Raw genomic sequence first — 17,730 nt, 5'->3', positions numbered from 1 at the left:
CATTTTCTTCCAGTATAGCTACTTTCTGATTTCACAAGAGTTGACTCACTTCTGACACAATGTTCCAAGATGAACACCCACACAGTGTAGCATTCAGACTTCTTTTCTCCACATATACTAGCACCCTCATCACCCGAAAGTAGAATCTCACTTCCTCTAGCTGACCAAATACGCGTCCAGTATATTGCTACAGAAAGCAATTATTACAATAGTCTATTGAAAAATTTACTATTTATAGTGTATTAATCATCAGTAAAGCTGTGTTAGTTTAACTGAAGATAGGGCGAAAGTTTGGTTTTAAAAATACCAGTTAATAATGTATTCCATCATGCTTTTTGATTAAGAACAGATTATGTTGAAATTTGTGAAGCTGTGTGTAGAAATACATTAGCTTGTTAGTCCAGTTACAAAGATAATATAAAGCCCTTTTAAAACACAAAAAAAAATCAGTTCAGTGTTTTATTTTGAAAATATTCATAAAGTCTTCTTCCATAGCTGATCAGCACTAACTAAAATCCCTGTCCTATACTAGAAGTAATTTTGTAAGGGGAGGGGAAGTACCAAATTAGATAGAGGGAAAGTGGGAAAGAACAACATTTAGCTGTATTTTCAGAAGTACCAGATGGTAAGTCATGGAAGTTGAAGCAATAAAATACCTAGAATATTCTAAGCAGTTCAAGACACCCAAAAAAAACCACAGACATTTCAGGAAAGGAGGAATTTATTTATGAGGAAACTGTAAAAGAAAGAAAAAGCTACCTAAGAAAAGGAACAAGACAAATAGTACACATAGACTGAAAGGACATAAATACAGGCACCTTCACTGATGTCTTGCTGTGAGCCAGAGTGAAAGAAAGACCTGACTACTATGCAAACTCTGATTACAAAACACAGTTAAATGCAACTCCATGGATTATCAACAGAAGAATGTATAGCAATACTGTGCAAACCAGCTAGGGAGAAGGCAAAGCACTAGCAGGATTATATATATTGTACTGTCTGAGGACATAAGTTTATTATACATATTGCATTGTCAGAAAAAAAAATTGGAAATTTTAACGTCTTTTCTATGTGCAGTTTCTATTATTCTACACAGCAAAACTAAGCTTCAGTTAGGTCACGATGCACAATTAGTTCTGCATTTGGTGAGAAAACCAAAATGTTCACATGCATCTGCAGATTCAATTTCTGTATTAGATAAATTACACTCAGTAGCATGTGAAAACACTCAACCAAGACTTTGGTTGCCATACTTCCTAGAAACTTAAAAACGTCCTTGAAAGCTATGTGAGAGCACAAAATAAACATAAAAGCCATATTCCATTTTTATTTTTAAGATTATTCAGTTCACTGATGTCTTTTACTCTATCATTAGGAAGTCTTTTGATTAAATAACTGGTCTGGCAGATCATGGATAATTTTGGCAATCCAAATTCAAATTAACAGACATGTAGGAAGATAGAAGATTTGATGTGATATGAAATCTTTGGTTGTACTCAAAATATGTAATGAGACATTTCTCCAAAGTCACTTTTGTTTATATGGTGCCACTATTCCACTATGAACAGTAGTCATGAACTTATTTAAACAGCATACTACCTCATGGCTTAAAATAATTTCTTAAATATTGCGTATTTTTCAATTTAAAGATAAGAAGCACACAATAGTACCTTGTTTAAACAAAAATAGCTGCAGGTGGTTATGATTAAGTTCAGACAGAAATTTGTACAACAATTTAACACTAAAAATAATGACTTTTATTTGTAGGTTAAAAATTCTCATTCTGGCCTGAAACGTTCAGTATGTTCATTGAACTTTTAATTTCACAAAACATATACTAGGACATTTGTACGAAAATATGAAGATCCTTTGAATTAATAAAGATTAACATAAAAAAGCATTCAGTTAACTTAAATTGAAAAAACGTTTCCCCTTAATTTGACCAAATCTCATTATATCAGCTAACCTTGATATCTTATGCTTTTCTGTCTTTTAAAAATGTTATGGAGAGTCTCACACTTTACCTAGTGCTCAGGAGGTCAGACAACATCAACAGTGAAGATTTATTAAGCACTCTGAATATCTATCTTCATTTTGTTGAGACATATCAGGCTGTTTATTTGATCCACATGTCGAACCATGGCATCATGATGAATTTAGCTTACTTCTGTCACTTTTCCCCTATGGCTGTACATACATATTCTGATATCATGTACAGTAAAATAACAGGATAGAAAAACTTCTCTACATAGAGATTAATATATTTTTTTTTTAAGAAATCTTTAAGAATAAGCCAAGAAGAGCAATGCCAATAGCCAGGAGCTCAAGCAGCTAGAGCCTGCCAGATTCAGAAAGCTCGTCATCAGGGCTGACCAGAGATGTCTCCCTTCCCACACCTGAGAGAAACTTGAGTAATTCTGGATGAAGTTGACTAAGCTCATCTTCTTGGTCCAACAACCAACACCACTGGATTGAAAGATGTAGGCAGCAGAGGCAAGAAGGAAGCAGGACACACCAAGGCATTAACAGCAACGACACAGAGACAGCCTTTCTGATTTCATTACAGGACAAGGTGGAAGATGCTCATGGAAGTTTAAAAAGTCTGAATCCAGAGTGATGTGGAACATTTCTGAAGTGAATTCTGCTTACATATAAGGTAGGATTCCTTCAGAAAACAAATAATGTAACTGTATTCTTTGTCTTTGTAGATTCAGTGTCCCTGTACATGCACACTAGAACTTTCCTATTACCACTTTTCAAAGCACTTAAATAAAGTGTCCTTGTCCATTAGGAGAAAGGGGAGATTCAACAGCTTAAATATAGTAGTAGCATAATAGAAAGGAGCATTTAGTGTTGTCTGTGCCTGAAAGGCAGTCGTTGTCATATAATACCACACATTCAGCACCTGAAACCTCTCTTTCAATAGTACTCTTGGATACTGGGAGACATGCATACACATATGGGACAAAAGAACACCACAAAAGCCAGAAACTAAACAAAATTAGGTCTTATTCAAATCTATGAATATATGATTAGCATATTTTCTCACTGATCTCATGGAAAATTGCACAGTCAACAATGCATTGTCAAATTGAGTGAAGTGCAATTTGTGATACTAATATCAGTGCAGGGGCATATATTTATGACTGAGTACGTTACAGATAATATGTATATCACATTGCAATGAATGTTAAAGAAAAAGAAATCACTTTTAATAATGCTGTATAAAATACACTCTGAAAAAAATCTCAATTACAAAAAAATTACCCCAAAACATGCTCCTATTAAATAATGTTATCTTTGTATGTGTAAGTCACCCATACATGTTTACTTAGGCTGCAGGTACAAGAATGGGGTATAACTAACAAAGATTTTAACACAACTACTGTTATACTCAGAAAGTGGTATTTGGAAGACTAACACAACACATAAGTAGAATGGAAGAATACTGATAATGAAATAGACACAAGAAAAAGAAAGTTTTCTACTCACATTTTTGCTCTTCCCACGTGCACTACAGGCATTCTTGCTCATGGTGACTGACTAAATCAGAAGTGTTTTGTAAGTTTCAAAGGAGAGGTTTTATTCCTTGACCATCTGAATGCCAGATGTAATGCTGAAAGAAAATTAATCTTGTTAGCATCAAGGTCTTTGCAAGTTGTACAACATCTAGGAATAAGCCACTGCTTCAAAGCATAAAAGTTGCAAATATTCTTAAGATCCATTAGAGCAGATGTTTTACGTACCAGTAACTCATAACACATACAGTTACCCTGAACCATACAACAAGTATGTCCATGAACAGTGCATGCTTTCCCATCAGTAACAATTACATGCCAACCCAAACAATTACAGAAGGTTACAGACTTCTGAGGCAGGGCTTTTTGCCACAGTTATTTAACTAGATATTGGCAGTATTGTTTGTAATAATGAAATAGGGCTTACTGGGTATTTTTATTTTCTCAGTTTCTCAGTCTGAAATGACCTGTTAAATTGCATACTATTCAGACTGGCAGACTGTATGCTGAATTTAAGGGAAGAAGGTAAACTAGAATAATTTTAAAATCCAGGTGCCGAAGGATGTTTAAACCAGCACTTGGGAATTTTTATATAGTTGTCAGAATCTCACAAATTGGTCTTTGTATTATAGCAATACAAAGCAAATAATACTAAACAAAATACTAATAAAATAATACTAAGCAAAAGCTTTAGCAATTGATGATGGCGTGGCATAGCAACTTTGAAAATCAGCATTCATCAGCCTCTGGGTAAGTGCACAGCAGTAATCACGGAAGAGTAGAGTTAAAGGGAAATTCATATTCTACAGGATCAAACAGCTGAAAGATTTAAGTTCTCATTTGAGCCAGTTACATCTCTGCACACATTTTTTTCCTTAGCTCTATCAGCCAAAGATGAGGTGAAGTGCAATTTCTGACCAACAGAGCTGCTCTGGTAAGATTTCCTAATACAGTATCAATCATACCATCAAGATTAAAGGTAAGGTGTATTTCCCTCATGGGCAGACACATCACTGATGCAGCTTGTATGGGTACAAGAAATATTTTCCACAGTTAGGTATCACCCACACTAGTATTGTTTTGGTAGCATAACATACTGTTTTAAAATGATAAAGTTTTTGAGAATCTCCAAAGCCCACCTCTGCCAAACAGAAAATGAACTCTTAGATCTCACACAGTTTCACAGTATGCTAGAGGTTGGAAGGGACCTCAAAAGATCATCTAGTTCAATCCCACTGCCGGAGCAGGAACACCTAGATAATGTTACACAGGAATGTGTCCAGGCGGGTTTTGAATGTCTCCAGGGAAGGAGACTCCACAACCTCCCTGGGCAGCCTGTTCCAGTGCTCTGTCACCCTCACTGCACTGAGAAGAAGTTTCTTCTCAAGTTTAAGTGGAACCTCTTGTGTTCCAGTTTGTACCCATTACCCCTTGTCCTATCATTGTTTGCCACTGAGTAGAGCCAGGCTCCATCCTCGTGACACTCCCCCTTTATATATTTATATACACTAATAAGGTCACCCCTCAGTCTCCTCTCTCTAAACTATAGAGACACAGCTCCCTCAGTCTTTCCTCATAAGGGAGATGCTCCATTCCCTTAATCATCTTCGTTGCCCTGCGCTGGACTCTCTCCAGAAGGTCCCTGTCCTTCTTGAACTGAGGGGCCCAGAACTGGACACAATATTCCAGATGCGGTCTCACCAGGGCAGAGTAGAGGGGAAGGAGGACCTCTCTCGACCTACTAACCACCCCCATTCTAATACACCCCAGGATGCCATTGGCCTTCTTGGCCACAAGTGCACAGTGTTGGCTCATGGTCATCCTGTCGTCCACTAGGACCCCCAGGTCCCTCTCCCCTACACTGCTCTCTAACAGGTTGCTCCCCAGCCTACACTGGAACCTGGGGTTGTTCCTGCCCAGATGCAGGACTCTACACTTTCCCTTGTTATATTTCATCAAGTTATTCCCTGCCCAACTCTCCAGCCTGTCCAGGTCTCGCTGGATGGCAGCACAGCCTTCTGGCGTGTCAGCCACTCCTCCCAGCTTCGTGTCATCAGCAAACTTGCTGATAGTACACTCAATTCCCTCATCTAAATCATTGATGAATATATTAAATAATACTGGTCCCAGTACCGACCCTTGAGGCACTCCACTAGTTACAGGCCTCCAACTAGACTCTGCCCCATAGACTACAACTCTCTGGCTTCTCTCCTTCAGCCAGTTCGCAGTCCACCTCACTACCTGATCATCCAGCCCACACTTCCTCAATTTAGCTGTGAGGATGCTGTGGGAGACCGTGTCAAATGCTTTGCTGAAGTCAAGGTAGACCACATCCACCGCTCTGCCATCATCCATCCACTGTGTTATTTCCTCATAAAAGGCTAAGAGATTGGTCAAGCATGATTTCCCTTTGGTGAAGCCATGTTGACTGCCCCTCATAACCCTCTTATCCTTGATATGCCTTAAGATGGCACCAAGGATAAGGTGTTCCATCACTTTCCCAGGGATGGAGGTGAGGCTGACTGGTTTATAGTTACCCGGGTCCTCCTTCTTGCCCTTTTTGAAGACTGGAGTGACATTTGCTTTCCTCCAGTCCTCAGGCACCTCTCCCGTTTCCCAAGACTTGGTAAAGATGATGGAGAGTGGTCTAGCAATGACTTCTGCCAGTTCCCTCAGCACCCGCGGGTGCATCCCATCAGGACCCATGGATTTATGGATGTCCGGATTGCTCAACTGGTCTCTAACCCATTCCTCATCAACTAAGGCAAACCGCTCCGTTGACCTGACTTCATCTAAGGTCTCAGGGGTACAGGGCTCTTCAGGACTGCCTGCAGCAGAGTAGACAGAGACAAAGAAGGCATTCAGTAACTCTGCCATCTCTGTATCTTCTGTCACCAGGGCACCCATCCCGTTCATCAGTGGGCCTACATTGCCTCTGGCGTTAGTTTTGTCTGCCATGTATTTGAAAAAGCTCTTTTTGCAGTCCTTGACCCTTCTCGCCAGGTTTAATTCTAAGGAGGCCTTAGTCATCCTAGGTGCCTTCCTACATCCTCTAGCAGCAGCCTTATATTCCTCCCAAGTGGCCAGCCCCTCCTTCCATGACCTGTAAACTCTCCTCTTCCACTTGTGCATACCCAGCAATTCCCTATTTAGCCATGTAGGTCTCCTGGCCCTCTTCCTTGACTTCCTACGTGTCGGGATGCTCCGATCTTGAGCTCGGAAAAAGCAATCCTTGAATGCCAACCAACTATCTTGGGCCCCTTTACCTTCAAACAGCCTTGCCCATGGGATTTCCCCTAGCAATTGCTTGAAAAGGACAAAGTTTGCCCTGCTATAGTCCAGGGTTGCAATTCTACTTGGTATTCTACTAGTCCTACCACACAAGATCCTGAACTCCACCATCTCGTGGTCGCTGCAACCAAGGCAGCCCTCAACCCTTACTGCTTCGACCAGATCCTCCTTGTTAGTGAGGATGAGATCCAGCAGCGCTCCTCTCCTGGTCGGCTCATCCACCATTTGCAGGAGGAAGTTATCATCCATACACTGGAGGAACCTCCTGGACTGTGGCTGGGTTGCCGAGTGGTCCTTCCAGCAAACATCAGGGAAGTTAAAATCCCCCACGACGACCACAGCCTGTGACTGTGAGGCCGCTCTCAGGTGCCTGTAGAAGGCCTCGTCAACTTCCTCACCCTGATCTGGTGGCCTGTAACAGACACCCACGACAGTATCACCCCTGCCAGCCTGCCCGTAATTCTCACCCACAGACTCTCAACTCGCTTGTCATCTGTCCCTGGACAGAACTCGGTGCATTGTAGTTGCTCCCGCACATAAAGAGCAACCCCACCACCCCTCCTGGCTGGCCTGCCTGTCCTGAAAAGGACATAGCCCTCCATGACTATATTCCAGTCATGTGAGCTGTCCCACCACATCTCTGTAACTGCCACCAGATCATAGTCTCCTGACTTAACACAGGTTTCTAACTCCTCCTGCTTATTTCCCATGCTGCGTGCATCGGTGTACAGACATTCCAGGGAGCGAGCTGAGCACACCAATTTCGCCCTAGGATTACAGGAGGCCTCCCAGTCTTCATCAGTTCTGGAGTGCTGCCCCACTGGGGCAAGCCCAGCTACAACCCCATCCCCCTTCGAATCTAGTTTAAAGCTCTCCAAATGAGCCCTGCTAATTCGTGCCCCAGCATCCTTTTGCCTCTGTGAGATAAACCTTTCCCACTTGTCATTGTCCAGATTGGTGTCCTATAAAACCAGTTGTTATCAAAGAATCCAAAGCCCTGCCTGTAGCACCAGTCTCGAAGCCAATTGTTTATGAACTGAATCTTCCCATTCCTTCCCACATCATCAGTGGAAGATGGAAGGAGTGAGGAGAAGATCACTTGAGCCCCAGACTCTTTCACCATCTGCCCCAAGGCCCTGTAGTCTTTCTTCATCCCCCTCAGACTGCGGGAAGCAGCTTCCCCCTCACCTGTCTGGAAGATCAGCAGCGGGTAGTAGTCTGTCGGGTGCACCAGGTTGGGGAGCTCCCTAGTGATATCCCTGATCCGGGCTCCAGGCAGACTACACACTTCCCTATGATGAGGGTCAACTCTGCATATCAGGCCCTCTGTTCCTCTCAGAAGGGAATCGCCTACTACAATGACCCTTCCTTCTTTCTTATCAGAGGCAGTCTTGAGGTGCAAAGTCGACCGCCTTTTCTTATGTGGCCTTGCAGGCTGGCCTTGCAGGCTGGCCTTGCACCACATTCTCACCTACCTCTCCTTCAAGATCCAGGGCCTCGAACCTATTACGGAGGGACACCTGGGGAAGCAGGGCAGGAAGGGAGGAGGGTTTCCCACGATGCCAAACTGGAACTCGCTTCCAGCCCTCGTCGTCTTTTTGGTCCCCTACCTCTGTGTAACAGCTACAAGGCAGGGGCTGTCTCGGGCCATCCCCCTCTGTCTGAGAGGGCAGGGGATCCTTCCCCTTTTGGGGGGTATCTCCCTGGAACTGTTATCTCAGTATGATACTAAGAGCAAATTATATTCAAAGATAGAGAAATGTGTATATGTAGTTTCCTGCCTCCACTGGACAATATCATGACCTGGGACAGATCTAAAAATCTAGTTTTCCTTCCTAAGAAATGCACTCATCTTCATGCATGAGCAAGTCTTCAGCATGCTACTTAATCTTTTGATCTGTTTTCTAAAACTCTGCCACTTTCTTCATGTAAATAAATGTGTTGATTATTTATGTATTTAATTATTTAAAAGGAGCATCTAGTAACAGAGAGGCAAAGCCAACTGTTGAGGAAACAGCTAATTTTTTGCATGTTTAGATATCATATATACAAGGATTGTTGTTGGCAGTTTTACAGCAATGAAATAGAGGATGTAATTTGCAATTAGAGCTGCAGAGGCAACACATCCTCATGGTCCTGCTGGATGCCTTTCAGGGTAACCAAGTTAGCCTCTGCCTCAGTGTGATGGAGTTACAGCTTGCTTCCTCTCTATTGATTGGCTTCACCAACCATTCCGTAGTTATTTAGCAAGGCGAAACAAGGTCTGGTATTGATTTCATACTATTGCCCATCAGTATATAGTTGGGCCTAGTCTGTCAGTTCTTGAGAATAGTGCTGGCTGGCTTATGTATACCCTTACATTTTAATTGACAATATGGGTCAGCCTTTGCAGATGACACTTGTATCAGTAGACACTCAAGTCTATTTGACTTGTGAAATGAAGTGGTCATCAGAAACATCAGAGACCACAAGAGGCTGCTGGAAGAGGAAACTGATTTAAGTTGACTGGAGTTTATTCACTCAGAGACTGATGAACTGGAGTGGTGCCATCCTTCCACCCAGAATGATAGTCTGGTTAGGCTGCTGGAGTTGTATGAGGTGCCCGCCTCTCAAAGTCTCAGGGGCATTACCATCAGTCCATGCTCAATGGAGACAGTGAGGCAAGGAAGGAATCCTCACTCCCAGGAGCAATGGCTCAATTTTTCTCCATGACCATCAAAACCTCTCCTAGCTACCAGTGGAGATTTGCCAAAAAAAGGTACACCAATTGTGAAGGTCTCAGACAGAAATCCAGTAAGTCCATGCTGCGGGAACAGGACAGGACAAATGTTGGGACTCGTGGAATATCTAAAGAGAATGCATGGGAAGATAAAGATCTTATTCCAGCATGCCCTAGAATACAGTGAAAGAAGCAAAAGCAATATGTATGGATTTTTTGGTGATAGAGTTTTATATGAAAAACCTAAGTATAGCATCAGTAGATCTGGGAGCACATAGGAGGTGTGTAGTGGAGAGTGGATTGAAAAAAACTGTCAAGATCTGAAACAATTTCTGGGATACTGTTGTAGGCTTTCTTTAAGAGGTATTGTGTTCCTAGAAAACCACCTTATTACAGATTATTCATATATTACTCATATACTATATCTAATATATTTGAATATATAGGTATATGTAAAAGCCATATCTAAGTTTTGTGGAAAGAAAAGAATTTTCAATGACAAATTTTTTACTTGTCATCTCTACATAGAAATCAGCATCCACAGAAGAATATCTTCACATTATTTTTCCTGTTTAAAATAGCTACATGATAAAACGGAAACAAAAGTAAATAAATAATTGCTTAGTCTGTTCCAGCAATGCTCAAAATACACACAAGAGAAAAATATCTAATTAAACTAGTTAATGCATTTAGAGAATATTCACAGAAGACACATAAAATACCTGGGACTAAGGATGAAACCGAGGTGCAAGTTTATGGGTTTAACTCAGAAAACCAGCAGTAGCATATTAAACAGGCATCAATTATTTCTTTCATATTAAGGAAGATGTCTTATATTGAGAGACTTAAATGCCTTAAACAATTCCAGTTGTTTGTACTAATGTCTGTAATGTACAAGTCCATACCACAGCCAGAAAGCAGGATAGCAGAGCTCATAAATCAAAAAAGTATAACAGCAAACCAAAGGTTATTCATTGCTAGGATGAAGTTTTGAAGAGATTCCTTCTTGCCTAGTGTACGTTTGATCTAAGAGACTGAAGAAAGTTTCCTGATCACTATTTTTCTGTGGATGTAATGCCTAGAATTGTCACATGACATCTCAGAAAAAGACCTTATTGAACTAGCCCAGAGGTGCCTTCAGCAGCCAGAGGGACATGAGTCATATAGACAGATGTCCCACTTTCAAACCTTTAAAGTTTCCCAAGTTTTCATTTAAAGCAGTGTGAACCTCATTCCTGTTGAACATGACAGATATGTACAAAATATTAGCCAAAGAAATAGTTAAAACAGAAGGTAGTCAGAGTGGAAGTCAAGCAGAAAGAACCTTACACATACACTTTTATTTCACCACTTTAGTCCTTCAGCCTTAATAATTATTATTCATATAGAAACTGTGAAACACAACAGACTAAAAAGCTAGTGACATAAAATTGAAGATTTTTCTGATATTGCTTAACTTTTAAACAATAGAGAGTCATTAAAACATAAATGCTTGTACTTGGTTATTTTACTGAACAGAAGATTAAGAGATGACAAAATGCATAAAACCACTTTGTATTCTGTTTCTAGATGTATGTTTTCATTGGTCTTTCAAGATATTTGATGGAATGGAAGTCTATTGAGTAGAATAGCATATTCACACAAAGCAAAACAATATCATTCACATCAGAAAATCCTAAGAAGTTTAGGAAAAAAAACCTGACAGAGCAATATTCAAAGAGGAGAAATGAAAAACAACAAAAAAACTGCTCAAGCAGATTCTACGGTGAATCAGAAGATTTTAAAAATAAGAGAAGTAATTGTAATGTCTAAGATATCACTGTTCTTTGTATGGGTTTTTTGTTGTTTTCTTTTTTTTTTGCATGTATGTGTGTCTCTTCAGAGAAGCAAAATGTTTTATTTAAAAAGAACTATAGAAATCTGCAAAATAATCCTTGCTGCACAATTTGATGGACTTGCACTCTTTCTGCCTGCCAGATAGCCTTACATTCCTTTAATTTTATTTATTTTTCTAAAACATTCACTAAAATTTGCACAGGCATACATTGAACTAGCTGGGAAGTTCTTATGTTCTTTTAATATTTATTACTTGATCATGACAACATGGAGAGTTTAATGCTTGTGTACAACAGCTACCGATCCCTTCGCTACCAGTCATTTAACAAGTTAAACCTTAGTTACTTATCTAAAACCCAAGGAAAGTGTTTTCAATATGTGAATTCGGAATGAAGCAATTTGGGGGATCAGACTGCTGGCAGCTAGCAAGATAATGATACTACTTATTATTTTTACTAAATCTGACTCTCAAGGCACCTGTGACTGCCTCAGAGCTGTGTTTAATAAAATACAGGTCTAGGCTTAAGGTTTTTTTCCTTTCTGATTGACAAGAATACAAATGTTACGCTTTATCATTTGGAAACATTCATGATCTAGAAAGATTTTAAACAGTAATTTAGGTTGCCAATCACTGCCTAAAATCTTTCTATAAAAGGTATTTCAAGGACTTAAGATATGTCTTACTTTCTTATTTCCCCCTCAACATCCATATGCGTGAGTGAAATGAGGAACTCATACTGTTTATCTCTGACAAGTCTCTTATTTCTGAGCAGTTCATGGCTGCTAAGTTAGCCAAAATTTTTTCAACTAAAAGACAGGGAAAAATAACATCATGCAGCATTAGAAATCTCTTGAATTATTTGCTGCTTCTCTGCTTTGCTGTAAGAAACTTGGTACTGCTCTGAAAAGTTGTTTACAGATTTTAATCTCTGGAACAAGCAAAGCATGTTCTCTTTACAGCAATTGAGGATAAAAATCTAAATGGCCTGAGCTTCTCCCTGCAATGTATGACTCATTCAGTGGCTAGGACCAATTCTGGAATACTTTAATGTTGACTTGTTTAATTTCAGTCGGAGTTGCTGCTTAGGGACATCCTTCTTCCCCAGCACAAGAGTATACAAAAGAAAAAAAAGCCGAAAAAAAGGAGCACAGACACTCCAAACAAACTGGTACATCATATTGATGAAATTTTCAAAAGGAACTGGCTGTGAAAGACTTAGACTACTGGAACAGATATGAAAAAAAGGCAGGAGCATTATAAGGAATGAGGTCCCAAAATAAGAATGCATTTAGATCCATCTTCTTCCAGACTACGGGCTGAATTTTTATTCATCTTTCTTATGCTAAGCAAGGCACTGTATTTCTCTCATTATGACTGAGTAGGAAAACCAGGCTTATACAGATAGACTATGACTGAAATATGAGAAATGTATAATTAAGAGAGAGATGTGCAAATAAATACTTGCATACTCAAGACTAAAAGTATTCTTATCATGTTACTAGCCACTTACTTCCTTAATCATCTGGTAAAGCATAACCTAGAAATCAGTTGAACCTGCCTATCTAGACTAGCTTTTACCTTCTTTCATTCAATATGACATATTTTCTATATAGTTTCCTTCACATTGTAGGCATTTTTCAAAACCATAGATTTCTTCAGAACAGAGAGAAAACAACCTGAATAATACAGTGTAAGATAATTTTTAAAGCCAATTAGTTCCATCATTCTACAGAAAAAAAATGTCTAGAAACTAATTCTAAAAAATGAAAGACCCTGCTAAAATCTCAGGTAATCTATTTTAAAACAGTGGAACTTAAATGGAATGTCATAATATCAAACAGAATACATCATCTCTCTTTATATACATATACACTGCTTCTAAAAAGGCATCATTAGCATAAGTATGAACATTCCACATTTTTACATATGACTAAATGCAGAGGAAGCAACAACATTAATGTTTTGCCAAAAAAATTCAATGAGAGAGAGATCTTACTTGTGTTATTAAACTGAAAAGGTAATAGTTTCTACTTTCCTTATATCCTCCAAAGCTTAAAAACACACCTATAAAACCCAGACTTTCAGAAGAATTGTAAGGGAGCTCCCTTGAGAAATGTACTGTATACAGTATTAGCACCTCTGAGGAGTGCATAAAAATAGCATTTAAAAATGGCAAATAGACCAAATTCATTCACAAGTGGTTTGTATTTTAGTGCTTCTTTGGAGTTTCCTGTTTCTATGATAACCCCATCTCTTAGCATGAATGATATGTAAATAAGCTCTGTAGTAGAGAAAATCGGAATTTGACACTGATCCAGGAAACATCAAAATTTAATTTCAGGAGAATAGACATGAACTTGTCACACTTGCAGAAAACTCTGGTTTTAGCTGGTTTTCTTTATTTTTTCAGAGGGAAATAGTTTTAGCCATTATTCACTTTAACAATAAGGTCTCTGCAAGTATTTATCACAAATCCAGCAATCAAATAACAAGAATATTTTTACTATCAGCCCTTTATTTTTAAGTAACGTACCCTTGTTTTAGGGGGTGGAGGGAGAGGTGTGTGTTCAAATTCCCAAGATACTATCAAACAAAATTAAGCAATTTTGCAGTAATTGGAGAATTACTTTCCTATATACTTTCTTCAACAATTGGAATGCATAAAATGCAGGTCATAAAAACAACTTTTCAGGGTTTTTTGCAGCCTATGCAAGAAGGAGAAGTCTTCCATTTCCAGAAATTCTTTAAGAAGACATCTTACTGTATTGATGTCAGACAATTCTGAGGACTTACTACTAGAAATGTCATTATTCCCAGCTCTTTACTGGATAATGAAGACTGGCCAGCAGGATGCTGAGTTTTTAACAAAATATAGGATTAAAATCACTGTAGTAGGTTATGAAGCATAGAGGAATTCAACAATGTTCCTGTTGCTAGATTATCTGTTTATTTCTTCAGATAAAGTTATAAAACTTGGTTTTCTGGAGACAGGGAATGTGATTCTAGCAGAGTGCAGCATGACCTGTAGAGGGACGCTAAAGTCCACTTAATGCTTTTTTTTCTTTTAAAATAACTGCCATCCATCCAGAAGAGTCCAACGCTTACCCCAGAAAATGCTTTAGAACAGGACAGAGATGTGAAAACTGGGGAACCCCGCCAGGCACTGAGGCTGGGGAGGGGCATGAAAAGGCAATTTGGATAAGAATATTTCTGCTAAATATATTTTCCTCATGACCGTATTTGATAACTGTGTTTATAAACACTTTCATGTGTTAGCCCAGGGGACTCGCAGCCAGGGTCTTGGGCTGACTCAGTCCTAGTGATTGTATCAAGACAGAACGAAAAAAGATAGGCCTTCCTCAAAGTAGTAGGTGCAGTGCTGTTCATATACAAGGCTGACTACCAAGCTTGACCACAAGAAGTCCGTGCTCACCTTTAAAATACTGAGCAAAATCTTGTTTTATTTTACAATGAAGTAACAAGTAACACTTTTCTAAAAAAACAAAACCAGTAAAAACATTTTTTCTTCTGTGTTTTTCTCATGCTAAAAACAGATCAAGGGAAGATAGAGAATATTGGAGAGAGTAAATCACTAAGTATATTTTCTCTGGTATTTAGTTGAGAGGAAACAACAGTAGCAATAAATATCAATACTTTTGATAATGTAATGTGAACTCCTCTTAAATAGAGTTTGAACTAAAAGTACATAATCTTTCATTGTCAGGGAAGGCCTTTTCATACTGAATGTAAATACATGTTTGAGTGGATTGCACCAGCCTATGTCTAGACTGATAAATGAGATGTACCTGGGAGCATTGTCTGGCACCAAGGCCAGCTAGCCTCCATCCAAAACATTGAACTTAGTCTCAAAATCCACTAACCACTGTGTGGGAGCTGAATCAGGCTGGGAACTGCCCTATGAACTGAACAGCAGAAGCCATTGTACCTCCTTTACCACTCACTCCCCCACCCCATCACCACTCACTGACCTTCTTTTTTGTAGGATGTTGCGTGTAAAAGCAGGGTTAAGGAGCTGAAGCAGCAGCCATGCCTTGCATGGGAGGCAGCTGTACACTTTGCTGAAGCAGTCATGGAAGGCTGTCACTCCAGCTGGTTCCATAATGGCTGCCAGCACCTCTGCAGGCCCCAGAGGTGGTTGCAGCACCAGCTTGGGTATGGCTGGAGGGGCTGCAGGAGATGTGAGTGGGGAGAAGAAGCACTTCACCCTGGTGGGTGTCCGTCTGGGGGTACAGTGGCCCATGGGAAATCTGCATTGGGGTGGGGACACCTTTCTGAGGGGACTGCACCCAGGACATACTGGAAACACCCCTGAGGGAATGCCATCATTCTCCTTCAAAATTAGCCGAGGTTGTCCTGATTAATCTAATAATTTCTCATTGTAAATCACCCCTGGCACCCTTCCAAATCTGCTCCATCCCACTGTACCTGGAGAGGCTTCCTTCTTTCATTAACACTTTGAATATTTACACATAAACACTGTGTCTGTCCTGATTTTATGCATGACATGGTCAATAGTGCTGATGTCAAGCACCTCTAGCCCTACGTTTTTGCCTGTTGGGTTACAACTGTTCTAAGGATGCATTTTTTTTAATGGAGAAATATACTTAAAATTGCTGTATATGCTGCAAGTTCTCAAACATGCACATCCTCCTGGCACTGAATGGATATTACATTTATTAACAAAAATAGGTACACTTAAATATGTCTGACCAGAACCTCCCACATTGCTCAACATGCAGGTGGGCCTGGCATGTACTCACCAGCATGACAGTCCCTGCTTTGTTTTCTGCTGTTTCCCACACACTTCCTAACTTTTCAGCTTCCTCTTTGACCTCTGAGCATCAAGCTAACGTATTCATACAACTGTTCACTTTTGCCCAGCGACCTCCTTTCTACACAGCAGTATTCAGTGAGAGCCCATAATGCAAGTTTCAGCTTGCCCCCTTCCCAATGTGTGCATCACTTTGCATTTCATTTTAGATTTCATCTGCTATTTTATCACATTCTGGAGTTTTGCAATTTTACATAGTTGTCTTTAATGCCATGAATAGCTTAGTATCACCATTTTTTTTTTCCAAATCATTTTTAGTATATAGAACAGTACAAATCTCTGCTTCCTGGCAAGCTCTAATCTCTGAGTTAGTAATTCGTCTGTTTAATTCCGGTGCTCCTTTAGAACTATTCTGTCAATTGTCCTTGTCCACTTTACCTCTTTATTTAATAAGGTCGTCTACTATTACCTAAGTCTGTAGCTGACCATTTGATGTCTCTCACAAGGAAAAAATCTATCACAGGAGGCTTTGCAAAATCTGCTGTACTAAGCCTTTGCTAAATGCTCCTTTAAACCTAGTAATGTCCTTCTGATCTCCCTAGGTGACTTCAAGATCTGGAGGAGATTTCTTAGCAGATTTTTATACCTTCACACCTTTTTCTTATTGCTTTTTTTTTGGTCTTCCTCGTTGCATTTTTATGTGTAACTTCTCAGATTTCCCAATTGGGCAAAACTTCAACTTTCTGAAGGACGTCTTTTTTTTTTTTTCTTTTTTTTTTCAAGGACGGTCTTTATCCTACTGTTTCACTGTGTCAGTTTTCTTTCACTTTCTGAAAACCTGCAAACTATATATTCATATTCTCTGTTTGTTTTTCTTGGACTTCTACTGTTGTACAAAAAAGCCCCACATATTTTTATAGAAGCATGTCCTTTTTCTTCTTTACTGTGTCTTCTAATGGCATTGTTTGTTCAAACCTTTCAAATTTCCCATTCAATAAAAAATTTCTAACTTTTCTTCAGAGATACAAAAATTACCTAGGGGAATGCATCATTTTGAAACATATTCTTTCAAATCTGCCTTCACTCACTGTTGAATTTAAAACCTCAGATATAACTTAGCCTCAAAGGGTTTAAAACCTTAGTACAACCTCTTGGTTTGTTACCTGCTTCCTTTGAGATTCAAATAAAGTCTATCCCTCTAAAAAGAATTCTTCTATTCTAGAAGCACATTCTTGCACAATTTTCTCATCTACATGATGAAACTTTGGCCCTCTGCTTATTCTTGCAGTTCTGCATGGAACATGGGAAGCACTTGAGAGAATACCACAGCAGAGATAGAATATTACTTACACAAATTTTGAAATCTTTTTCTGGAAGTGTTCACGCTTTCCCCATCTCATCATATACTCATTTGAATAAAGGATAGCAATAACACCATTTCAGAATAACACAGACACCTTTTCTTTTCTTTCTATAACTACATCTGTTAGAATCTACTGATGCTTTTCTAACATACAAAATTCATATTTTGTACTTTAATTTAAAAAACAGAGATACATAAAAGTCATCATAT

The 17,730-nt window shown here is 39.4% G+C and overlaps 1 protein-coding gene across 2 annotated transcripts in view; it reads right to left on the bottom strand.

Moving 5' to 3' along the window:
- LOC133277506 (cAMP-specific 3',5'-cyclic phosphodiesterase 4D-like) overlaps positions 1-16,550 on the bottom strand; it is a 96,247-nt gene extending 79,697 nt beyond the window's left edge. The window contains exons 1-2 of one of the 2 annotated variants that reach the window (XM_061469375.1): positions 15,355-16,550; positions 3,493-3,616 (exon numbers count right to left, since the gene is read on the bottom strand). In XM_061469375.1, coding sequence (XP_061325359.1) covers positions 3,493-3,534 — 42 coding nt within the window. In that variant the 5' untranslated portion in view covers positions 3,535-3,616; positions 15,355-16,550. Of the gene's footprint in view, positions 1-3,492; positions 3,617-15,171; positions 15,332-15,354 lie in introns of those variants that run through there. The other variant, XM_061469376.1, reaches the window with a different exon arrangement.
- Between the last annotated feature and the right edge of the window lie 1,180 nt (positions 16,551-17,730).

This window comes from Pezoporus flaviventris, unplaced genomic scaffold (assembly GCF_033815535.1).
Source record: "Pezoporus flaviventris isolate CSIRO_AGI_PZ_B2104156 unplaced genomic scaffold, CSIRO_AGI_Pfla_v1 ptg000057l, whole genome shotgun sequence".
In the NCBI taxonomy this organism is placed as follows: Eukaryota; Metazoa; Chordata; class Aves; order Psittaciformes; family Psittacidae; genus Pezoporus; species Pezoporus flaviventris.
The sequence above is the reverse complement of the archived record's forward strand: the minus strand, read 5'-3'. Positions and strand labels throughout refer to the sequence as shown.